General features: G+C 40.7%; 1 protein-coding gene across 1 annotated transcript; it reads left to right on the plus strand.

The window, feature by feature from the left end:
* Window positions 1-1,287: 1,287 nt before the first annotated feature.
* On the plus strand, window positions 1,288-25,143 carry GPI (glucose-6-phosphate isomerase). Its single transcript, XM_086469025.1, has 18 exons — window positions 1,288-1,433; window positions 6,410-6,500; window positions 7,407-7,475; window positions 10,365-10,484; window positions 12,475-12,558; window positions 12,657-12,803; window positions 14,556-14,627; window positions 15,660-15,704; window positions 16,535-16,588; window positions 17,536-17,596; window positions 19,227-19,270; window positions 19,493-19,645; window positions 19,989-20,118; window positions 20,459-20,535; window positions 21,847-21,975; window positions 22,867-22,942; window positions 23,025-23,091; window positions 24,598-25,143. Exons 1-18 carry the CDS (start codon window positions 1,315-1,317, stop codon window positions 24,719-24,721), a joined length of 1,662 nt encoding a protein of 553 aa, XP_086325151.1. The 5' UTR covers window positions 1,288-1,314; the 3' UTR covers window positions 24,722-25,143.

A 25,143-nucleotide genomic window follows, 5' to 3' on the forward strand; every position in this document is an offset into this window, starting at 1 on the left:
TATTATCACTATACTAGAGGTACGCATTTCCTAATAAAGGGTCAATTAAGAATTTTTTTTTGTTTTGCAGGAAGGAAAAGATGCTGATTCTGCTGCTTCTTAAGCTTCTTGGGCTGTGGTTTTAGTGATCTGAGTCAAGTTCATGCTCTGTGACTCTGATTTAGACCCAGATCCATAAGGGGCTTAGGTGCTTAAAATATGACTTCACGGGGATTTATTCACCTAAGCCGCAGAGTGCGATGTCTGGAATTTGACATGCTCCTTTACACGCCCGCGGTTAAAAACCACTGTGCTTTATGCCCCGAACAGCCTTATTTTCCCCTGAAGAATGGCGCAGCTGCTCGCCTGCCTGCCCTGGCCTGCCCCCGGAGCCAGCCCGCCAGCGCCCCGGAGCGGGACCGGCAGCGCGGGCCTCGCCCCCCGCAGCTCAGGCCTGTAAGCTCCTTATGTAATGGCCGGGGGGGAGCCGGAGCAGCCGACATGTCACGCAAGGGCCGTTTGAAGCAGCGGGGAGATGCTGCTGGCAAAAACCGCGGGTACCCCTTTGGGGGAGTTTAGAGGTCTAGCACGGTGCCACGTTGGGGCTCAGAGCCGCGCCCCTACCCCTCGGCTGGGACCACGGAGCGAGCGGTGCTTCCCTCACCGCGCTGCCCCCGCCCTTCGCCCCCCTCTGCTGGGCTGCGCCACGCAGGACCAGGCCGTGGGGCCGACCTGGGGCAAAAACAACCCCGAGAAGGGACATTATTTTTAACCTGCTCAATGCCCTATGCGCCTACACGAGCAGCGGCCCTGACACAACTGCGGTGGCTGCCCGCGGGCGGGTGGTCAAGGAGGGCGGCCGGCGAGGCATAGTCGGCCGAACCGCTGTGCCCGTTCCCGCCGGTTCCCTGTGCCCGCCGCCTCGCACAGGTGCCCCGTGACGGCGACACCGCTCTTCCCTCAACATGGGGTTTACAACCGGGGTGCGCCGCACAGCCCCGAGGGGCGGCGACCCCTCCGCGGGTGCCGCTGCCCGCCCCGCACGGCCCCCGGCCGTTGCGACCGCCGCGTACCCCAACGCGGGCAGGCAGCCCCGCCGCCACTGCCTCCCCCTGACAGGCATCCGCAGCCGGGCTGACAACTCGTCCCTCCCCGCTGGCGCGGCAGCGAGGGAATCCCAGCGCCCGGCGGGGCGGCCCGCAAAGGGGAGGGGGGCCGAGGCCGGGGCGGGGCCGGCGGCCCAGCTTGCCGCTATAAAAAGCGGAGGCGGCGACCGTAGCTCTGCTCGCTCCCGTGCGCCAGCTGTGCTCTCATCAGTCTTTTCTGGCCGCTAACATGGCGCTCTCTGGCGACCCCCATTTCAAGAAGCTCGTGGAGTGGCACAAGGCGAACTCTTCCAAGCTCGTCCTGCGGCAGCTGTTCGAGGCCGACAAGGATCGCTTCCAGAAATTCAGGTGAGGCTGGGCGGACTCCACCCGCCCTCCCCTGTGGCTGAGCGGGGCAGCAGCCCCCCCTGTCTCTCCCCAGCAGCCGCCGTGGCCTGCCGGGCCCTCCGGCTGCCGGGACGCTGGGCACTTCCGCGTGTGAGGCCCGGGGCTGTGTGGGGTTGTCTCCCGCCTTCCCTCCCGCGTTCCCGCAGGTGGGCGCTGCCCGAAAGCCGGGGCCTTGCCGCGGGTGGGAGGGATGCGCCCTCCCGGCTGAGCCCTGGCAGGGGTGGGCAGAGCCCCGCGTCTTCCCGCTCCGCTCCATCTCGGGAAGGGCCCGGGGCCCGGGTGTGCGGTGGGACACGGCGCACACACGCGGCTGCTCTGCTCGTTGCCGCTCCCGGCGGGGTGGGGGGGCCGGGGGAGGGTGGCTGACGCCGCGCCGGCCGGTCGGAGGCCGGTGGCAGGCCGGGCACGTGCGGCCGGGGCCTGCAGCGCCCTGCCGGGAGCGCGGGGCGGGCGGGCGGGAGCCCCGCCGCGCCGCGGGGGGCAGGTGCCGGGCGGGGGGGGGCGCTCCTCCGTAGCCCCCGAGGAGGGCGGCCGGGCGTGCTTGTCCTTGACTCATCCTTGCAGCAGGGTACGTGCCGGGAAGCACAGCGCCGGGCTGCGGCTCGCGCAGCGGCATTGTGGGTCCTTCATTTCTCAGTCTCTCGCACCCATATGCTTAGTCATGATAAGCTCCGCGATAGAATCACGAGGAGCCATCCATCCGTGTGCCCCTACCTGTCAGTAGTACGGCGGTGCCTGCCCCTGCCCTGAGATGGGGAAGGGGGGATGTTTAGCAGGTTTAGCCCTTCCTTGCCTCATTACAGAAAATGCGTTGCAACATATTTTTGCTGGAGGAGGAAGTAAGACGTGGAAGCAGAGTGATAACGTACAGCGATTTCATCTTGTAAAGTGACACTAATTTTTTCTGCACACTGGAGACTCTGCTGAGAACTTGTGTATGGTTATGTTGCTGGACTATAGAAGCAATCTGCAAAGTCTGATACTATGTAGGTGCATCCCTGAGTTGACTTTAAAGTGAGCCTCAGTGATACAGATACAGTAAGCTTCTGTTCTCCAGTGTTGAGATGAGACTTGTTGCATGTATTAAGCATTGCATTAGCATCCTAGGTAAAGTGACTTCTCTTTCCTTTTGAGCTCGCTAGATACTTCTTAAATTGTAGTTAAACATCACATATGAAGTCCTGTGTACCTGTATACAGGAATTCAAATTCCATTTGCATTGATGGAAAAGGTATGCTAAACTTTTGGAGTATTGACTTCATCTGGCTCTTGTAACAGTTTGCTTTTTTTGTACTGTTAAAGAACTTTGTTATTGTTACCTTAAACAAAACTGCTAGTTCTGGTTGCAGGTTTTCCTTATCTGCAGTATATCCCAAGGGACTGAGTTTAACATCCTTGGAACAAAGGAAATCTGATGCAAACTAGTTAAATCAAAAGGTATAATCAAGAGTCTTCTTCTATGGTTCTTTCCTGAATGGCCTGAGCAAGTACTTGGGGATAGCACTTCATCTTAATGTCACTGTCTGTCACTTTAATATTATCCAAGCTACTTTAACCATAAAATATACCCTCTCAATCTGAAATAGTCTGTATTTAATTGCTCCTGTGAATTTGTAATATACTTAGACTTCTTTGAGTGTTACGCTGTCACTGTGGTGTTAAATTACCCAGGGAGAGAAGATACTTGACAACTATTGTTTCAGGCACACATACTCATCTCCAACACGTTTTCTCCATGCTGAAAATAGTCAATGTGTCTCCTAGAATGTGTTTATCAGATGTTTGTGAAATGCTTTTTACCAAGGTTATCTGTTTCAAAGTTGCCCAACTTAATGTCCTTTTGTGCTGCTCATAAGGACGGGAAACAGTTGAAGTGTTTTAAGTTTACTTAATCATCTCAATCCTTTCTTCTCGTTATTTCAGTCCTGTTTCCTGGTAAACCAATACATTCTGTACTACCAGGAGAACTTTCTCATAGCAAAATACAGTTGCAGAGCTGACAGCCTGGGTTAGTTTGACAGATCTGCTTATATACTTCTCACTGATTGCTGCTTTGAGACAGATCATCAGGATGGTGGTAGATGACATCTGTTGAAAGCATAAGCAGCCTGGAGGTTTGGCCACAAGATCCTGTCTATAGTCTGCACCTCTCCCCTCGTGTGAAATATGTTTCCATTAGTTCTGCTAGGTATTATAAAATCATGGACTATCTCTCTTCCTTCAGAAGAAAAAGAGAAACTTTTACTGATGTAAAAGTGCTTCCTGGTACTGGTTCTGGAGAAATTTCAGATTGGTGTGAGTAATTTTTAATGTGAATATTTATTTCTGAGCACAAGTATATATTTAATATTATAAGAACCTTATACTCACTGGTTGTGTCCTACAGAATGTAGACAGAACATAATTTCTTCCTTTGCCCTTTTTTCTTCCTCAATTTGTATATCCTGTTTTCCTGATTGTGAGTGGAGTCAAACCTTTGGCTTTGCTACCCAGATGTAAGGTCTGGTAGGAGCAGTGGATCTTAACGACATGGGTTGTTCACTAGAAAAGCTTTACTGGTTTTGAGGGGTTAGAACTGATATGATGCAGCCATCATAAAACTCAACAGATAGAGATACGTGGATGCTGATTAAGGTACTTTTGACAGAAATAGCTGGTACAAGACATAAAGCACTAGTATTACACTCCTGGTAGTTGGCTGTCCATTGTGAAGGATCACAAAGAGCCTTCAATCTAAATAGGAAACATACCACCAGAGAATCCATGAGTAATAATACGTTTAGGGGTTTCGTACAGATTCCTTAGTGTTTAGGTGGGAGAAGATGGTTCTGAGACGCTGCAGGTGACCTTCTGGTTAGGGGCTGCATCACTTCAGTGTGGATGTAGCTTACGTGACAAGGCTCTTGTTCCACCTGGGTTGTGCTGCTATTAGCTGCTGCATTGCAGCGTGGGTAGTGTAGCAGAATGCAACTGAGCTGCAGGGTTTTGGGCTTCTGTTTAAATAAAGGGTGAGTGGATCTCTTGGTGTAAGGGTTTAAGATGAGATTACATTACATGCTGTGTGTTCCCCCTTGTCTGTGGGAAGTCATGTCTAGTAGCCACGGTTTGCTTTTTTGCATTAAATGTCTTGGGATGACACCTTTCTGTGGTTTATTCGAATGAGTAGTGATTTGAATCCAGCCAGAATTTTGTGGGATACTTTGATGTCTTGGTCTAGTGAGACTGATTTTTATTTGTAGAACAACAATGAATTGTAGAAGTAAGGCATATGTCAGGTAAAAATAAAGAAAATATTGTAAGGATTTCATGTTCATGGAGTAGAACACTGGGGAAGACTCTATATTAGACTGTAGATGAGAATTTTGAAGTTCTACTTCTCTAAACTGAAGAAGTATTAGTATGCTAATGGCCTTGCTGTATTACTAGCAAACTGAGTTCCAGTTTAAGACCTGTAATATAACTTGCATTGCATCTCAAACAGGAAGACTTGCAGAGTTTGATCTTATTTTTCTTCTGTACTGTATCAACAAATAGCAAATTTGGTGGGTGAGAGGTAACAGTCCTTCCCTTAGCTAGCCATTTTCCAGGTATCCTTATTTTGGATGGTCAGGGTTCCAGGATTGCTGTTTTGCAGCCCCCTGAAGAGAAGGGTGATTAATAGTATTGATGTTGGTTTTCCTCCCTTGCCTTGTGTATTTGCCTGTAAAAGAGACAGTCTTACAAGATTGTACTTGAAGACACCTTCCTTTCCTTATTTAGTGTCTTGTGTCCTTCTGGTCTTAAAATATAAGCTGCTGTGTTATTCTTCAAGTTAATAAAACCACCCAAATGTCTAGGACTGGCTGATTATGACAGTTATTTCCAGTTGGCTCTGTTCTTCCTTTGCAGAATCTTGCCTGCTCTGTCATATTATATCTGTCTGGAATAGCAATTATGCCATGGTTTGTCTCTGCAAAGTCTCTGGCATGTGTGGTCACTAAAATAACAGTGCATGTTTCTGTGCTCAAGTATTGGGAAGGAAAAAGTAGGGAATATAATGAGCAACACAGAAGCACTGAGAACTTAGATGCATGCAATTTCCTGTGGCTTGTGCATGTGGAGCAAAACTGAGTAAGATATAAAAGACATTCTGTGTGTTTATAGAAGGCCTACTGAATTACTTACAGAACTTTGATTCTTCAGTTCAGAGTAAGTGTATATATTTGGCTGTAAATTAGTGCAGAGAAGAAATGGATAGAAAACTGCTCTGTAAAGAACTAGAGGGACTCTAGAACTTACATAGATAAAAGGCTAGTAAATACAAAACCTAAAAGTGTTTGCATTTTGAAGTATTAGGCTATAACTTTCAGATGAGGATTATTTAACTAAAATTGAAGACTTCCATGGGGTCAGTGACGACAGTGAGACTACACCATGCACAAGTGGGGTTTAATTCTGCATAATAGCTGACAGAATGTTTTTGTACATGAAGTTGTATAGATTTCTAAATCAGGGTTGTTCAAGTCACCATATAAAAGAATGACTATATTTGTTGAAAGGACTTGTAGGAAGAGTTTCATTTTTTAGCAGCAAAAGAATGTGGTAAGTTTTTTACCTATGATATATTAGGAAAAAGCTAGTTACTGCTAGAGAATGCTAGTGGCTCAAAACAGAATGTGATTGTCCAACTGCATTAAGTATACTTCATTCTATTTGGACTCTCACAAGCAGAAAGTGGACACTATAATTTAGCTTGTTGAAAACCATGGTCTTCAATTAAAACAGCACTCTAAGTAATTTTGAAGCTTGTGGGGCAAATCAGTCCCTCAGGTCATATTTACTAACTTGGTATAATTAGGATTCCAATTATTTTCTAACCTATAGAGGAGTTATCATTGTCTTGCTTAAAATATCCACTCTTCAGGAGTGTGCAATTAAATGCCTGTTTGTTTTGACAGCTTGACTCTGAATACTGATCATGGGGATATCTTACTGGATTATTCGAAGAACCTTGTTACAGAGGAAGTGATGAAAATGCTGATGGAACTGGTAACTCTTTAAAATGTTGAATTAATAAATCAAGTAGGTTTTTTAACGAAAGCTAACTTTTATCTGTGACAGATTATAAGCAATGCTAGAGTATACATTTAGCTCTGAATTTGAGACCATCAAAGTTAAAAGGCATATGTTTACAGATCTTGGCTCTGTTCAAGGTCTTGTGTTGTCCTTTAACTCAGAAGTAGAGGGGCATTTTTCAGTGTGCAGATCTGTTTCTTGTGTTTGCTGGAAAGTTTTTTTCTCTGTGTAACAGACCAGCTGGTATATGGCACTGTTACTGAGGTACATATAAACTTGTAAGAGAAGGTCATGTCTTCTATACCTGCTACTGAAACAATACTTCATATGTCACAGTCTTAGTTTTGAGATTAATTTGCAGTTGGATGTGTTTTAAGAAACTCCTGTCACTAGCTTCAGTTTAGCACGGTGTCCATATTTACAAGCCTTTCTTAACTATTGGTTCAGCCAAAGGCTTAGACCAGATAGGACACAGTTTTTTGAGAAGTGAAGAACTAGGAAAAATAGCCCCAGCAAAATTGCTTTTGCCACTCTTCGGTTCAAAAAAAAAAAAATTCTAAAGTGGTACAAAGAATTATTAATGAATTCTGTAGCAGTATGCCAAGATGAAACAGGAGTAATTAAGATAGATTCATTGCATCTTGATCGTTCAGCACATGTTACTGTGTAACCTCTTAAGGAATTAAACAGCTTGTGTAAAAATACTTGCTTTAAAATAAGAGAATAAATTTTTAAGCTAGAATCTAGTGGGTCTTTTAATCTAATAACTTTTGTTCCACTGTCTTGTGGTAAATGTTCAGTCTTTAATGTATCTGGACCTTGGTAGTACATGTTGACTTCCTACTATTTTTAAGAGGAATCTATTTTTACATTTCTCAGGCAAAGTCAAGGGGTGTGGAAGGTGCCAGAGAGCGCATGTTCAGTGGAGAAAAGATCAACTTCACTGAGGTAAGGCTATTTCTGTCCATGGTTCTTTCCCCTCAGTTGTGCCTATATATTATGGGTGTTCGTGCATGTTTGTAAGTCCTGAAAAAAACCTAGTCTAATTGCTTCTCTGAAATGCCAAGTGGTTGTAATGGTTGCTGCACTACTTAAATGAGAAATTTTTATAGCTCTAACAAAGACAGAAGAAAATATGTGTGAATAAAGCTATTCAATCCTCCCTTCAACACACATCTTAATTTTTTGTAGAGATTTTGGTGGTATATTTTTTTTTCTTGTGTTATCTTCCCCCTTTTGTAGAGAGGAAGATGAGTTAGATCTTGCAAAGGGCATGAAGCAGAGTATTGCATTCCAGGTATTGCTTCTATGCTTTTGCCTAATGTTAGTGTTGATAAAACTTAGTAAACTGCCTAGAAAGTTATAGTGAGGATTGTGTAAGACTTTTCTACTTTGGGTTGTTGATGCTACTGATCTTTGGGTATGTTTAACAGTAGAGACTATAACCAATCTTGGGAAATTAACTACCTATTTCAGTAAGACAATGAGTGTCTTCCTTTTTTTGTATATCTGAAGGTTGTAATTATGGTTATGTTCACCAAAACGTACAGAAGCCCAACTGTACCTTTTTTCTGAAACTAAAAATAGGATGAAAACTGGAAACTCAACAGTATGTGATTTGTTAGTCTGCCTTAATACTAAAGGCTATTTAGTATGTTTGAGGTAAATTCACAGAAATTTGTATTTCCTTTGACTAAGTTATTGACTGATTTAGCTGTTGCACAAGCTGTTTGCTTAAAGTAACTCAGCAGTTGGACGTTGTATTGTTTGTGAATGCTACATGTCTGTAAAAATGCAGAGACAGAAACAGATAAAGCTTCACTGGAGAAATGGTTCCCCTTCCTTCTGTATTAATGCCTTCAATTCACAGATGTACTTCTAGCTAGTGAAAAAAGGAAGAGGGAAAAGAGGGTGATGAGTCTTAAATCCACCTGGAGGGCTGTTTTCTCAGATATTGCCTCTCACTGGCCTCGTATGATGTAAATTATTACAGGGTTAGCCTGTTTTTGACCACATATTATGGAGTTACTCTTCATTGTCTACATAAGAGGAAATGTAGCAGCTGAAGCCTTCTCAGAAGGATGCAATTTTCACAGAAAGCCCTTAAACACAATATTAAACTGTGTGTTTGGCTTCTGCTAGCTCCCTGTTTTGCTACTGTCTTGATATGGCAATTTTATGTAGTAATTACCTGCATAAGTCTAGAAACATCTTTTTCGTTATCAGTTTCTCATTTACAGTCAGAAGCTGACTTGGAATTAGATTTGATTTGTTTAAATTTTTTCCATTTGTATAGAATATTAAATCAAGTTGGTTTGGCTCTGGAAGATGAGCATGTGGACAATGAAATTGTCATGAGACCGTAAAAACAGGATGCTGTTAAACAGCATGACTGAATAAACCTAAAGCAATAAGACAGAAGGGAGCTGCTTAATGGCAAGAACTGACTTGTCCACTATTCTTGTTCTGATTTAGAAAGTTTCAGCTATTTGTCTTAAGTATTTAAGACTTGTCTGTATTTGATGCTGCAGGCATTGGCTGCATGGTGTGTGCTTATGTGGAAATTCTTTATAGTGCACCCAAGTGTGTCATTGCCAGGTGTATGTCCCAGATGAGTTAAAACTTGCAGCTTGATATGGCACAAAGACAGTGCATTGCAAGGTAACTCATACTTGAGCACTTATTATGGAGACAGTCTTTATAGCCCACCTGATATTTAGAAAATATTTCTGGTTTACTGTAGATATTAGGTCAAATGACTGCTTCTCTTCAAGACAAAGCTTCCCTGAAGCCTGGTAGTGAGCAGTATCTACCAAATACTGTTCCATGGCTCAGTGTTGCAAAAAAAAAAATTGCCTCTTCACCCCAAATTTAAGTGGGTCTGCTTTGATAATGGCCAACTGAAAGAGCTTTTTAATGTTCCAAGTCAGTAACCATAAACTCAGTGATTTTTTGAATTAGTATTTGGTATTTAAATCACAACTTGGCAGTTCATATCGTCTGTGTTGTCTTTGTCTCAGTGCCTCTCATTGTAGTGAGGAACAATGAGGCAGAGCAGACATTTTTTTTTAATTTGTTCATTAGTATTGACTAACTCCTTCATTTTAGATTAAAGCTGTTAAGCTCCTGAACAGGCAAATCAAAGGCCAACTTTCAGTGCTTTGACTTATGTGTAACTGTGGAGAATTAATATAATATGGTGCATGCTAACATATTTTTCTCATAACACAACTACCACCTGTATATCTGGTGTGCAAGTATCCAGGGAACATCTAGTTGTGGGCAGTGGATAGAATAATGTGGCTATTGTATTCCTTTTTTTGTGAAATGTTTAAATACATATTTGTCTCTATGCAAAATGAACTTCTCAGGATAGTTGAGAAAATGCCAGAGAAAATAAGTTTGGCTGCTTGTTACAATTGGTTTTCAGTATTGTGATTAATAGGAAACAACTCCATCCTTGTATACCTGAGCATGCCAAAATAATTGAGATCATGGAGTACTGAATATTGCTGAATTATGAACATCAATCATTAAATGCTTTTCAAGGGCTTTTGAGCTTTATTTTTAAAGTAAACAAATTAAGCTATTTGTTTACTTTGCATATTATATGCTTTTGCAAGCCCTCTGCACTGATTCTGTGAAGTGAGAGGGTGATTTAGATAGCTGGTGATGAGTGTGTGTATATGCACATATACACACAAACTACTGCTACTAATTACAGTTAATCTAAAGGATTTTTAAGATGAAGATTGTACTACCTTCTGGATGAGGTACCTGAGGCCCCTGGGTGTAATTTGGAAACAGCTTCTTCAGTTTTTTCCCTTCTTGTTTCAGAACCGAGCTGTGCTTCATATTGCTCTGAGAAATCGTTCTAATGTGCCAATACTTGTAGATGGGAAGGATGTTGTTCCAGAAGTAAACAAAGTGTTGGACAAAATGAAACACTTCTGCCAGGTATAAAGTTACCATCATAGCTTATTTTTCTATGTTCTGTATCCAGCCAGGTTCTTGCATTATACTGTGAAACATTGATTGTAGGCTGGTTCACATGAATTTTTGTGTCCTTGTTTGAGGTTTGTAATAGTTCTGGCTCAACTAGAGTGTTGGTGTTGGAGCTGGTTTTAGTATGATTGACCTCTCTCTGTTCCCATTTGGGTTTTTCTTTAATGGGCTCTCTAGATCTTGTTCTTTCAGCAGTAATCTTGCATTTACTTCAGAAATCCTGTAAATCCTTAAGTACTGTCAAATATTGCCTTATTTCTCTGCTAATTTTTCAACTACTTGACTCTGTCAAGCAGAAACTGCATCTTAAAATTCGTGTAAGGTCAGGAAAGGTAGAAGCTCACAGCTCACTTGCAGTTTGATTATGCTCTGCTTAAATAGTTTCTTAAAGATCTTTTTTAGGTCAGATTGCTTTATGATTCTATTGTTGCAGCATGAAAGTTTTTTTCTTCCCTAGTTAAATACAGCTGTTAACCATTATCTTCAAATATCATTAATTACTTGTTCTTTGATTCTGTACACCTTTAGAATGTAGGTATCTGTCAGATGAGTTGAGGAAATGCTCTGGAAGAACTTTATAGAGCACTCTAACAAAGTCAAATTTGTGTGATAAAGCTAATCAGTAAAAGCTCACCAAATAGTTTTAGTGCATTTTTTAAACAGGGCTGTGAAGAACTGGACCTGCTTGGTCACTATAGTGAGTTATCCAGGTGGTAGTGGCCAGTATGACTGCCAACTCATACTTGTTAACCTATACAAAATGAGCCTGGATTATGTCCAGTTCCTAATGGATAAATGCCAAAATCACAATAACGGACACTAATTGGTCTGAATTTGGTAGTTTCTTCAGATAATGTAAGAATTGAATGGCCACAGAAATTCAATGATCTGCTTTGCACTGTGGAGTGTTTGGCTGATTAAAGTTTTTTGATAGTGCAAAACAAGGGTTTTTTGTACTGGTGCCACTCTCTTTATTGCTAAATGGTTTCAGTCATCAGAGCTTGTGAATATTCCATGCAGATGTATCTTCTCTGCAGTTTGTTTGGAAAGATTAACAATGATGCTTGTTTCAGGTGACTCACTTAAGCAGATGGGGTTTTAAAACTATGGCAACATCATCTACAGGTTACAGGAATGGTGTATGCTGAAAATGGATTTTCTGTTGAGAAAAACAAAAGGGTTTAACTTAAACATCTGTAGGGAAGGAGAGCAACTATCAGTATAACCAGGTGATTTGTTGTGGGGAAAATTGCTTTAGAATTGGGGAATGTATGTAGAAGTGTGCATGATACTAAAGATTCTTTTGTGATGGAAACAAATTTAATGCATAGGTGGTACATGGTGGACAAAATTCAATGCAGTGTTTTGATATTACTTAATGATTGTAATTTTCTTTGTCGGAGCTCAGTAACTCTTAAAACAGCAAGAACAGAGCAGAAACCTGTACTATGTGCTGTTAAGGTGAAGCTCAGAAATAAATTTTAATGCAAAACATATGTGCAATAGAAAAGCTTTTTGAATGTTTGATTTGCCAATAAATCTGTTTTCATGGCTTCTTCCAGTTTAGGTAGTGAAGTTGCATTTAAAGAACCCCTCCACTTTCAAATGTTCATTGCAAATAGTTTAATGCCCAAGATTTTTTCATTTTTCCTGCCTTTGCCAACACTCTGTTGTAATTGGTATAGCAGTTCACACAGAGTTTGATCTTGCAGTGTGTTTTTAAATATGTGCATTAGACTTCTAACACTTAATGAAGTGTCATCTTAGACATAACCAAATGTCTAGCTAAGAAGGGAGCTTTGAGTGTAGGCTTTAAGGTCTAGAAGCTTGAAAGTTGTCTTTGGAGACTTAGACTGTGTTTTCAGGCATCGTAGAATTTCCAGTGTTAGAATCACTAACTTTAGTGTAAGTACAAAAGTCACTGTAATTTTTTTTGCCACAGAGAGTCCGTGGTGGTGAATGGAAAGGCTACACTGGAAAGACAATCACTGATGTGGTCAATATTGGGATTGGTGGCTCTGACTTGGTAAGTGCCTGACTTCTATATATCTACCTTGTCTTTTTTTGTGTGTGTACATGCTTGCAATATACACAAGATAAAATCTAATTGTTGCTTCTATCCAGGGCCCTCTGATGGTAACTGAAGCCCTGAAACCATATTCCAAGGGAGGCCCCCGTGTTTGGTTTGTATCGAACATTGATGGTACTCATATAGCCAAAACCCTGGCTGAGCTTAAACCAGACACTACACTCTTCATCATTGCATCAAAGGTATGTCTAATACAAGCACTGGGGTGTGACTTTCTCTGACTGTAAAGGATTCAGTCAGAATAGAGATCTGTCTGCAGGAAGATCTATATCAGGGATTTCTAGTGTCAGCTGTTTTTTAACAGGCATGTTGTGATTAATCCTAAACTTGCAGTACAATCTTGTGTTACTGAAACACTAAAGGATCCAGAAGTCACATGCTGAAAATGACTTAACTGAAGCAAGTCAGACACTTGGGCAAATTCATGTTGTCTAGGGCATATTTCTCAGTCAACACAAGTTCAAGCTTTATTCACAAAAGTTTATTTTACTGTACTTCCGTGGGTGGAATGTAGGATCCTATGTAGTTATTCCTTTGAAATTCAAGATCTTGTTGTCTTACTCCTTTATTTCATTTAAGGTTACTTTTGGTCCTTTATCTTGAGTACAGTGTTACTTGTTAAGTGTTCTGTTTCTTGCATTAATGAATTGTGTGGCTTGGGTATCTTCATTCTAGTTTAGGGTAATAACAAAATATCTTTGCCTAAATAACTTAAATGCTGAGTTCTTTGACCACTATAAATACTAATTCTTTACTTACAAAGAGGTAAAGATAGTCTGCTGGTAGTTTGTAAGATGACACTTATTTCTGAATACAGACCTAATAGCTGCCTTTAAGTCTTGCCTTGCTAGTAACTTATTCTGTAAACATAATTGCTAGCTGCCATCTTCCTTTGAGGAATGCTGTCTTAGCAGAGGAAACTGATGAAGACAAACTTGATGATTATGTAACTCGGGTCGCCTTCATTTGTAAAGCACAGTAGAACCTTTTTTGCTGTTGAAGAGTCTGCAACAAATGAACATGTGTGTTATGCTGGCCATGCTCTATGGTGGTGCTCATTATCTTGTCTTGGCAATACTGCAGCTGAGCAACAACTTATGGAATAATAAGGAAACTTCACAAAGTAGTACTAATGGTCACTTTGAATAATTGAGTTCAAGGATCACGGTTCAAAGGCTTGGAAGACTGTCAAATTGAAAGAGTAACACTTCAATTTCTGTTTGCCAGACTGTAGTTAGATAATTGGATATATTTGGAAGAGGATGAATGGCATTTTTTTCCATTAACAGGCTTGAGTTTCATAATGGAATATTTCTGGAGATGGATGAGAGTAGGTTGAGTCTAGTGTTCACCCTTAAAGCTAAATTTTGATGGTTGAGTAAATCAGAATGGTTGTAGATACTTGCAAAACTGCATGACTGAACTTCTGTGCACACTTCATGGAGCAGGAAAATGTTTTCCTCTAATCATTGAAACAAAATTATGGCAAGCATCTTAGCAGAAATGAATGTTCCTACATGAAAAAGTGGGAATTGAAGAACAAGAGGACAGTCCAGCTAGGTTATCCTGTTTTGATGCTCAATTAGTTGCTTTTTAGTTGAATGGTAAAACTTCATATTTAGTGAAAGACTACAGTAGAAAATTTCTGTCTCAAGGTTTTGTGTAACAGTTTGGGGGAGGGAAGGTAGGAAATGGGGAATAATTATTCCAATTCTAGATATATGCTAGTTTAAAACTAGATAGATAAGTCTAGCAACTCCAATCTCTACTGGATTGATAAGCTTGCTTTTTTTCTGAGATCTGGCAGCAGCTGCCTGTTATGAACATCTAGAATCACTCTGCTCTGACTAGAACATATGGTGTTTTAGCAGCCTGAGCTTGTTTCAATTTTAAGTACAGTGTTTTTACTTACTTCCTTGTTTTCTGATGTGCAGACTTTCACCACCCAGGAAACTATCACCAATGCAGAAACAGCCAAAGAATGGTTCTTGCATGCTGCTAATGATGTAAGTCTAATGTTTAGGTTATGTAACAGAATGCAACAGCTTTTCGTTGTGCAGTTTCTCCCTGGTCATTCTGTGTGCTTTGGAGCAGAGCCAATAACTGCCCAAACACAAGCTGTATAGCTCAGCAAATGCTGTACATATAATTTCAGTGCTTCGTGGTTACAGACAGGCTGTTATGTCTGATCAAAGTGATAAAACCACTAGTTTTTCATTATAAATGGTTGTCATCTGTTTTCTCAAATCCTGCTTGTTAAGTAATAGCGTAGCATTTACCTTAGAGCTGCCTAATAATTTGGTGGAACCACTGATACAAAAATCCAAGAATATGGTGTCTATGTGGCATTACCTTCCAATTCCTGGCAAATATTTAAAAACTGGAAATGAAGCTATGGTTGGAGTGATACACTGTCATTTCTATGGCAGATGGCTGTGCTATGAATAGAAACCTTGTATTTGGTTTATTATCTCCTATTTCCAACCTTTAAAAGAAAAAAAGCAGATACTGCCTACTGAGGTAATAAAGATGGTCTTCAACCTGTTCCAGTCAAAGTAGCTGTACTTCCTTTTAAAGCTGGGCTTTGAAATTCCTTGTTACACTGCTGTTGCAGACAACTCATCTTTGTTTACCAGAACACTTACTGAAAGACCAAAGTCTAAATCTGGAGTTTGAGATTTATCAGTAATTCCAGTTGTCTTGATCTTTTGACCATAGCTTGAAGGATAGTGCATGTACAACTAACTCCCATCTGCTCCAAAGTGGTGGTAGTGATGTTCCAAACTGATAATGTACTCTTAAGGAAATAGTGTGCAGCTCTTAGTGACTGGTTACAGAGGGCTTCATGAGAATGTTATCTTTAGGCAGGCATACTGCCAAATCCTACCCTGAATGTGGATAAGATGGTTTCAAGTTGATAACACAAAAATAACTGGTTGTCAACAGTAATTTAGGTGTGAAGGGTAGCAGATCAGCTTTATGACCAGAAATCAAAATAATTAGTGTTCTAGATCTAACAATCTGTTTATTTTTTGAAGCCTTCAGCTGTGGCCAAGCATTTTGTTGCCTTGTCTACCAATGGTGTAAGTATAACCGATCTATCTTATTTTCTTTCTGTGTACCTTTGAGATGTCTTCATTTTAAAATCCAGTATGGAAGTGTATGTTTTAGGATACCATTACTTGAATACCAGTAGTTAGCCTTCCTCTTGAAAGATATTATATTCTTCTACTGAAAATAACTGAAACACTTTTAGAGTAACGAACTGTATCAAGATTGGACCTTCATCATAGATGTGTGCTTTTTCTGCTGGAGCTTTAAATCTGAGATTAAGATCTTGTATACTTGAAATGAGTGTCCTGTTACTGAGTGTACCTGTAACTGCTTGAGTGTGTGTGAATGCAGTTATGTAAACAAATACTACTCTCCTAGACTCTTCAAGTAAGTGCTGAAGTGATACAGGTAGTTTGTGTGAATGATCTGTAGCATGTGATGAGCATAATGTACCCTGATATGGTTCATGCAAAAGTGTGAAGCAGAAAGACCAAAGCAATTACAAAAAGACTCTGCAATAATTGAGAGGCTGTCGGGTAATGTGGTGTGAAGTTCTGCTCTTCCATTCGGGTTCTGTTAAATGTAAATTGAATGTCAGTCCAACTCCTAAGTATATTGCTACTTAGACTGATGAGAAAATGAGTGTATGTCATTGACTTCATTTGAGACTACTGAATAGTGGTAGTGATCTCTGAAAATGAAGGTATACCCTCTTTCTGATGGATTCTATGTATTTTTAAAGAGGCTGTAATTGGGGAATTGTGTATTTAATGGGTACCCAGCTTGTGTTTATTTGCTAGATGTAAAGCTTTAAGATTGTTGGTTTTACTTATGTTCTTAACGTGTTTTTTTATCCTAGCCTAAAGTTAAAGACTTTGGAATTGACCCAGAGAACATGTTTGAGTTTTGGGATGTAAGTAAATGACTGATGTTGTGTGGTAGATGTTAACTGTTAGCATTTTCTAAAGCAAGTTAGATTATTCTAATCAGATGTCAGGAAACTGGCAAAACACCTACACTTATAGTAGTTGTAATCTCTGTACTGAAACATCTGAAAACTCCTAACTAAAGGCAAATAGCGAACACGTCAGGCAAGCAGAACAGTTTTGTCTCTTGGCCATTCCATTAAAATCCTGTAGTCAAAGGTCTGAAGAGGAGCCTTCTGTGTTCTTGGCTGTCTAATCAGCTGTTGGGTAACAGGAGAAACAAGTCTTAGCTTATTCATCTGTGTAAGTAGTTATTATAAGCTATGACATTTGACTGTTGGGGTCTACTGTATATAATCTAGGCCTGTAAAGGTCAAACATCAGAAATGGGAGACTAATTTTATGTTTTGTAGCAGATGCATATTTTAAATGTACTGCCCTTAGGTTTTTGCCCTTATACTTAATCAGAATCAGGTTGGCTCGTCTCATTGACTATGTGCCTGACAAACTAGATTTTAAAGCTGCTGTTCAGAAATTACCTAGAGCATTACCTTTCCCTGGATAGTATTGCTATCTTGCTGCAGCAGGCTTTACCTGTAGGGGAGTGATATTAGGAAAGCATTTAATACAAGCTGCAGATTCAGTGTTTGGAAGTGAGATGGAATCATCCAGATCTGCTTCAACAGATGTTATATAAATTGGACAAGTATGATAACTTTAAAGTCTCAAAAAATGCTTACTTAAGAATTCATTGAGGGGGCTACTGCAAGGTGCAGGTTTCCTTGATTGTGCCATGTAACTTCTAGTAAATTATCACCAGAAAGAATATTGATATTGTTGAAGGTGGTCTAAACGCATTCATAATAGTTTGAATAAGTTTGAATTTAAAAGCTGTGCATGTCTCCTGTCTAAACCAATCTTTCTCTTGTTTTAGTGGGTTGGTGGCCGCTACTCTCTGTGGTCTGCCATTGGTCTATCCATTGCCCTGCATATTGGTAGGTATTCCTATGATGTAACAATGCTGAAAATTAGTTTGTTTGCTTCAGGAATATAATTATGGAATGCATTAACAATAGTGGATTGTGGATCAGATTTAGGGAAAATACTACTTTACCCAACCTACTCTGAGTGGTTGGATATTTGTGCGAAAGAACGATCTGTAATGCAGTGGCAATGTTGAGATTTTATACTGTAAATGGAGTTTTGGAGATTACCTGTACTGAGGTACAAATAGTAAAATTGCATCTCTTTTAGTCACTTCCATAGCCAGAAGGGCCTGATTTATGTAAAGCAGTGTTGAAAATCAGACCTTGCAACTGATATTCCTAAACTATTTAAGAGCAGGGTTTTTAGTTTCTGTGAGTAGATACACACCACACATCAGAATCCTGTCTCCAGCTCTGCATATGAGTTCTGTTTAGCATTGTTAATTATTTCATTCTCCCGTTATTTCCTTTTGTCCCTAGTAGTCCTATCTGCAGCTGATTGTGGAGCAAACAGACCCTTGAAATTGTAACAATACAAGTAGGTGGAGGATCAGTAGCATCAGCATTTCTGATGCTGATCTCAAATGCAGGTGGAGAGTACACAGTTAATGTGAAAGAGCTCTAAGAACTGCTGTTGCCTGGTGAGCAGGCTGTTCAGCCTTGCATTTGTTCCCTCACTACTTCTTCCAGATATTTCAAGTCTGAAACCATGATGTCATTTATCTTTCTAAATGAAAGCTAGAATTTCATCAGACAGAGGTTAGAAAAACATTGGGTTTGGTGTTTTTGGAATGATATGAATAGGAGTTATCATGTGTAGAAAAACCTATGTGAAAAGCAAAATAAACTTACTGTTTTGTCTGCAATAAACTGTTCATATCTGCTGTCAGACGAATTTGGTGCTGACTGCTGACATGCCCATCTATGTGCACTTCGTACTCTTATCTCCATCTCCCAAAGCTGGCTTCTGACCATAGGTAGAGCTGCTGCTCTGATTGCCAAACAGTTCACCTCCATTTTTCCATATAAGAATCAGGTTTTCTGCCTTTGCAGGAAAGGATGGTATTAGTTGAACTACTTGTTAGTGAAAACAAATGATGATTTAAATACCCTAATTAGAGCAAAGAAAAATTAGGTGGATTAAAAGAATGGGGGACACACAACCTTTTTCTTTTAGAAGTTCTTATTACAGTTGTGGGTTTTTTCCAGACCGAGACAGAAATCCCTGCTGTACTAGCTTTGCCCTGTTTTTCAGGGGATGTCTCTCCCACTGTGGCTGTGAAGTGACTAAGTGTTCAAATTTGCTGAAAACTATGTAGCCTTTAATATAGAGCCTGCTTTTAATGCCTCTGTTTTCCTTCTAGTTTCCCATTTTGCCTGAATGGGGGTTTTAGGCAAGGGTTTTTGAAGTATGTTTAATGAAGTTGGACTTGCTCTGAAGTCCAGGCTTTAATCATAACTAAATATATCTGGCTTATGGGATGCAAATTTCAGAAGCCAAAGTACATCTTTAACACAATTAGTAGTTGGGAACCCTGCCACATACATGGAATCTCAACTGTTTTACAATTGTCTCTACAGGAAAAAAATTAAGTTTGAGTTGTAACAGTAAATACAAACTGACTTTTTCCGTTGTTAGGTTTTGACAACTTTGAGAACCTTCTTGCAGGAGCCCACTGGATGGTGAGTGTGGGATGCCTATTTCAGATTTGCTCCTCCTAAGAGTTGTTAGTAAGGTAACTGAAGGCAGGTTGGTTTTAGAAGTTAAGCTTCCTGTGTCCTTTGAATGTGTCTAAATGACTGTGCTTGGGAAGTTCTCCCTGGATCAAAACAACAAAAATAATTTAAGAGTTGGGAGGGGTGACAGTTACTTTATCAAAAGTGTAATTTTCTTTTGTCACATAGGATAATCACTTCCACACTGCCCCACTGGAGAAGAACATGCCTGTTCTGTTGGCCATGCTGGGGGTCTGGTATATAAATTGCTATGGATGTGAAACCCATGCCCTTCTGCCCTATGACCAATACATGCACCGCTTTGCTGCCTACTTCCAGCAGGTAAGGCTCAGAGTAAAGATTCTGAGAAGCAATAATGTAGATGTGTTTGTCTTAGTTATAGAACTTGAATGCATGTTTCTAGGTTAAAATTGCAATCACTTAAATTCGTGTAACAAAGGGACTGGTGTCAAGATAGATATCAGCTTATTTGCTCCATTAATGCAGAGAGGTTTTTTCTCAGACCTATATTATCTTGGTGTCCATAAATTAACAGCTGTATCCCTGATACATAGGAAATCTCTAGAAATTAGTAGCACTCATTAGAGTTGAAGTATGTATGGAAACTTGCACTGATACTGTGTGGCTCTGCAAGAAAGGTGATATTACTTTTCCCTTCTTTTAGGGTGATATGGAATCTAATGGCAAATACATTACCAAGAAAGGCTCTCGTGTGGACTACAGTACTGGCCCTATTGTGTGGGGAGAGCCTGGCACCAATGGGCAGCATGCTTTTTACCAGCTCATTCATCAAGGTAAACTGAAGCTATTCAGTGTTTTGGAATTAAATTCTGAATGGCGAGAAAGCTGCAAGAGTCTGCAGAGTTGACACTTGTGTAGAGGTTGGACTCTTATCTAACCTGGCATCACACTGCTGTAGTACTCTTAATTGGTGGCTTTTGAAGGCTGCAAGGTGCAGATTTTAACTTTACAATAAGGAGGGTCAACTAAAGCTGGAGGTACTGAGCTGTGCTGTCACTTTGCCCTGCTGTTTGAAGTGGCTGAGTCTTCCAGTAACTCTGAGAAGTGGGGTGAGAATTAAAGATTTTCTAAGGTTTTCCTGTTGCAGGGTTTTTAACAAGGCTTTTCTTATAGGGACTCGCATGATTCCCTGTGACTTTCTGATCCCAGTCCAGACCCAGCATCCAGTCAGAAATGGCTTGCATCACAAGGTAATAAGTTATCTGTCAGGGCACCCATATTTTCTTGCAGCTGAAGGCATTGAGGCTTATTTGGTATTACAGTGTGCAAGATTTCTAAATGTCCCTTTGAAACTACACACATTCACAATAGGTTTGGAAATATCTAAATTACATGTTACATGTAATATGTAATTATAACAGTGGTATTTTTATTCTTGAATAAATTGCAGCCACAGTTCCTGAGGCAGATCAATAGTGTGGCCTGTTGGCCTACTGAGGCTGGAAGGAGTTGAGCAATTGCTTGGAGGGAAAACTCCTTGTAGGAATTGTAAGGAGTGTAGTCCTTACAGAGTAGGAAGAAGCAAATTCTCAGAGCTGGTGAAAACTTGAGATGCTGTTGCAAATCTTCAACTCTAGGACAAAATTTAGTGATTATCTTAACATGGCTAGAATGGTAGCCTTCTACACATGGATGTTTTTTTAACCCATCCAATTTTTTTATTTTAGTGTACCATCTGACTAAGGATTTTCAGTGAACAATGTTTAACAATTTTTTACATTCCATAGGTGACAAAATGTCCAGATCTACTACTTACTGCATACTTCAGAAAAAACATGTTTCCTCACTAAATTTCAATATTGCCATGATTTCAGATTACAAGTGCTATTTAAATTGTGTTATAGTAATTTTTTTATCAAGTAACAGCATGTACAGGTGACAGTTTTAGAATATTACTTTGCAAAAGAAGGGGAGAGAAGGCTTCATTAGGCTGTAGAAACAGTGAGTTTATCTTCAGTGTAATGGGTAGGAGAAAACCACATGTGAATTTGCAAGCTAACATTAGGCAGGGAATAGGAAACTAAACTTGTACTGTATTGGTAGGGATTGGTAATAGTGTACACTGTGGGGATGTTCATTCATGTAGAGTAAGTACATCTTCAGTGGTTACCTTTGACTAATCTTTGCACCTGGCTTTCCATGCATGTGGTGTAGCATGGGATAAAAGGATAGGCTATACTGGGTGAAAGGGGAAAAATGTGTGAAATCCTGGCTCCTTTGCTCTCACTGGGAGGCTTGCTGTTGGCTTCAGCAGGGGCAGGATTCAGCAAAACAGCCCTGGTTGTCTTTGGATAAATGCACTATTAAAACAATCAAGTCTCCTGGCACTCTGAAGTGCAGGCATTATGCAGCTAAAGCTACTGCACATCTTACTACTGTAGTGTTTAAAAACAGGAGTTGTAACTCTAGACTAGGTCTTTGACTAGATTCAAGCACTAGGTATCACTATTCCAGGTAAGGAAACAGTAGCTTGAGTTGTTGTTCTTATTTCTACCCTCTAGATCCTTTTGGCCAACTTTCTTGCTCAGACTGAGGCCTTGATGAAAGGAAAGACTGCTGATGAAGCTCGTAAGGAACTTCAGGCAGCAGGACTGAGTGGAGATGCTCTGGAGAAGCTCCTTCCCCATAAGGTAACCAGGCTTTGTCACTCGACAGCTTTCCTCTAGTTGTATGCTGTGGTGGTGAGGGCGTTGTGTTGGTCTGCTGCTCGATGGAGTTTGCTAATGGGGCAGTGCCCTCCGGTGGCTGTCGAGTGCTACTGTCCTGACAGCTGTGAAGGTTGTGTTACAGGTTCTACCTTGTCAGGTCTCACGGAGCAGTCTGTGAATGGCACTCTTGCAAAAGCATGCTGATCTGGAAAGCCTTCTGAGGCATTTCAGAAAAGATGAGCTATCTCATCACTGCTCTGGGATTTTGACTTGTATTTTATAGCCTTATAAAAAGACCTTGTAGTGGCCTTCCAGTACTTAAAGGGGGCCTACAGGAAAGGTGGGAAGGGACTTTTTATGAGGGAGGGTAGTGATAGGATGAGAGGTAGTAGTTTCAAACTGAGAGTGGAGACTTAGGTTAGATATTAGGAAGAAATTCTTTACTGTGAGGGTGGTGAGGCCCTGGCACAGGCTGCCCAGAGAAGCTGTGGCTGCCCCCTCCCTGGCAGTGTTCAAGGCCAGGCTGGATGGGGCTTGAAGCAACCTGGTGTAGTGGAAGGTGTCCCTGCCTGTGGCAAGGGGGTGGAATGAGATGATCTTTAAGGCCCCTTCTGACCCAAACTATTCTGTGATTTACTTCCTGTAGCCCATAGCCAGTAGTGGTGCTCAGAGATAATGTTTTGCTATTGTTTGTAATAAAACATGAAAATGAAACTATTTTATGGTTGAAGTTGTTTAGCCTTTAGAGCTTTCAGGATTTGTTTGCTGCTAATACAAGTAGTCCAGTGTGGGCTACAACGAAAATATAAACTTCAGGTTTCTGATGCGAGTTTTACAACATCCTAGATAAGAATGTAACTCTTGTTTTGAAAGGTCTTTGAGGGAAATCGACCAACCAATTCCATCATGTTTACAAAACTCAACCCATTCACCCTGGGAGCTATCATTGGTAAGTAAATAGATCTCTCACCTGTGAATGCTTATTAAGACTTTTTGATGAAGTTTATTGATAGATCTTTTTCTGCTTATAGCCATGTATGAGCACAAGATATTTGTTCAAGGAATTGTCTGGGACATTAACAGTTATGACCAGTGGGGGTAAGTCTCCTTGATCTGTTTCTTGCTGACTGGTGTTCCTTAATCTGTCATGATGTAGAGAAGACAATGAAAAAAATGTGTTATACTTGGAGCAAATGACAATAGGATAGTTTTAAATTAAAACAAATTTTCTGGGTGTAAGTCACCATGTATCCTTCAGCCCTGCGTAATGACTCTGCAGATAGAAATTTAAGCACCTTTGTTTAGTTTGATTAAAATATTATGAATGCAGAAAAGAGGCAGTAATGAGTAAAATAGTCAAGCAGGCTGAAGACTTGCTCTGACAGAAAGGGAAAATAATTTCCCTTACAGAAGGGGAAAAAAGCATTATTTTATCTCTAGAAACATTTGAATGGCATTGTTAAGCAGAAGACTGACCACCTCTTAATTTTCATATACCGGAGATAAAAGAATGTTCCTGGCAGATGTCTATGTATTGGAGTCCTAGGTCTAATGCAGGCTGCACATGTGACCAAGGTTCATGGTAGAGCTCCGTGCAGAGAACAGCAGCTTTGAGGAGTTTGTCAGTGTCAGTTTTAAAGATGGAAGACTTTATCAGGAACTAATGAGGTTCTTTTTAATCTGTGGTAATATTAACTGTACAATAAACTGTGTGAAGACTTCTGTAGGAGACAAAGGGATTGGGAAATGAGTAAGACTTTTCAGGTGAAACCTGCCTATGCTCTGAGGGGTTATTTTGAAGAGCAAGTTTGCTCTACAGGTGTAGAATAGCAGTTTACACTAAGCTCCCTCCTTAAAGGCTGTAGGATAGGTCTTTGTGTATGTTTTCTTGGAGCTACGCTACCACAGCAAGTTCTTTAACTAAAGTATCGTAGTAGAAACCGAAAGTGGAAGACTGTCTAATAAAAGCTTATGTCCGCTATGAACTTTGAAATCAGGAGTGGGATAGAAGTATAGCTCTTACTGCAACATGTCAAAATCTAGAATGGCATCCAAAACTATGGAATGTGGGGATACTGTTGAACCAGCCTAGTTTCTTGTAGCCATTGGAATGTCCTAGATTCTTAGCCTGTGTGGCTGTAACTCCTGGATAACATGCTGTAGTGTGGGGGAAGGCTTACAGGCCCGCAACTCAGCTGTCTGTTTGTTGTTGTGGTGCTACAAATCGGAGTTCTGAGTGGTGTTGTGTTCCACAGTGAACAGTAGCAAGTTGAATGCATTCTGCATTGGGGCAGGCTGCATAACACAAATGAGTACTGAAGGGGAAAAACTCTGCTTAACTCTTAAAACAAAACTTTCTTTAGACATCCTCTAATTTGAGAGCTGTCTGTTCAGCTAAGCAGCTATGAGAACTCCAGTTGTTCATGAATGGCACTGAGTTGAATACTATTAACTTTGTCAGTAATTTGTGAAGAGAAAAACATTCATCAATGTTCACTGTCAAGTTACTTTCTACTGACACCAATTTTTAACATTAATGGCTTATAGCAAATAGTGTAAGTTGTTAGCACTAATGTTTTTCTTCTCTTGCTTTTATAAATACAGAGTTGAGCTTGGAAAACAACTTGCCAAGAAAATTGAGCCTGAACTGGAGTCAGATGCTCCAGTGACATCTCATGATAGCTCAACAAATGGGCTTATCAATTTCATCAAAAAACACAGAGCCTGAAACAAAAGATTTGGAGGATATCGACAATCTAGCCACCGAATACCCAAATCCGTTGTAGTTGTGCTTTTTTAGCCACTTCTAACAAAAATAGCACTTTACAGATGTAGCTCCTTCACTTGTTGCTGTTAATCTTGTTGTGTCAAGTGTTACAAATGGAAACTAGTTTTGTGAAACCCAGAGATTGTATAGTTGCTTTCTATTTTTGTGGCTGTTAATCTGTAAAGTGCAGCTGGTATGTTCCTCAGTTCTTATCCCTCAATTTCCTTAAAGATGATCACATACTGGTAATAGAAAATAAAAGGTATGATGGATGAGTAAAACTTCTTCACTCTGTATCTCTAAAGTACAGACCTACTAACACTTGCCTCGCTGACTGTGTGAGGTCCTCTGAGAAGCCAAGTAAACAAACTTCTTTTTGGACT

This window comes from Leptosomus discolor, chromosome 8, assembly GCF_034619465.1.
Source record: "Leptosomus discolor isolate bLepDis1 chromosome 8, bLepDis1.hap2, whole genome shotgun sequence".
Classification (NCBI taxonomy): domain Eukaryota; kingdom Metazoa; phylum Chordata; class Aves; order Leptosomiformes; family Leptosomidae; genus Leptosomus; species Leptosomus discolor.

Bases quoted from the DNA above. Each gene is read 5' to 3' on its own strand.
- GPI (XM_086469025.1), top strand. From the start codon at position 1,315: ATGGCGCTCTCTGGCGACCCCCATTTCAAGAAGCTCGTGGAGTGGCAC. The intron at 19,271-19,492 runs GTGAGTGTGGGA...TTTGTCACATAG, and splicing joins TTGCAGGAGCCCACTGGATG to GATAATCACTTCCACACTGC. The intron at 21,976-22,866 runs GTAACCAGGCTT...TTGTTTTGAAAG, and splicing joins AGAAGCTCCTTCCCCATAAG to GTCTTTGAGGGAAATCGACC.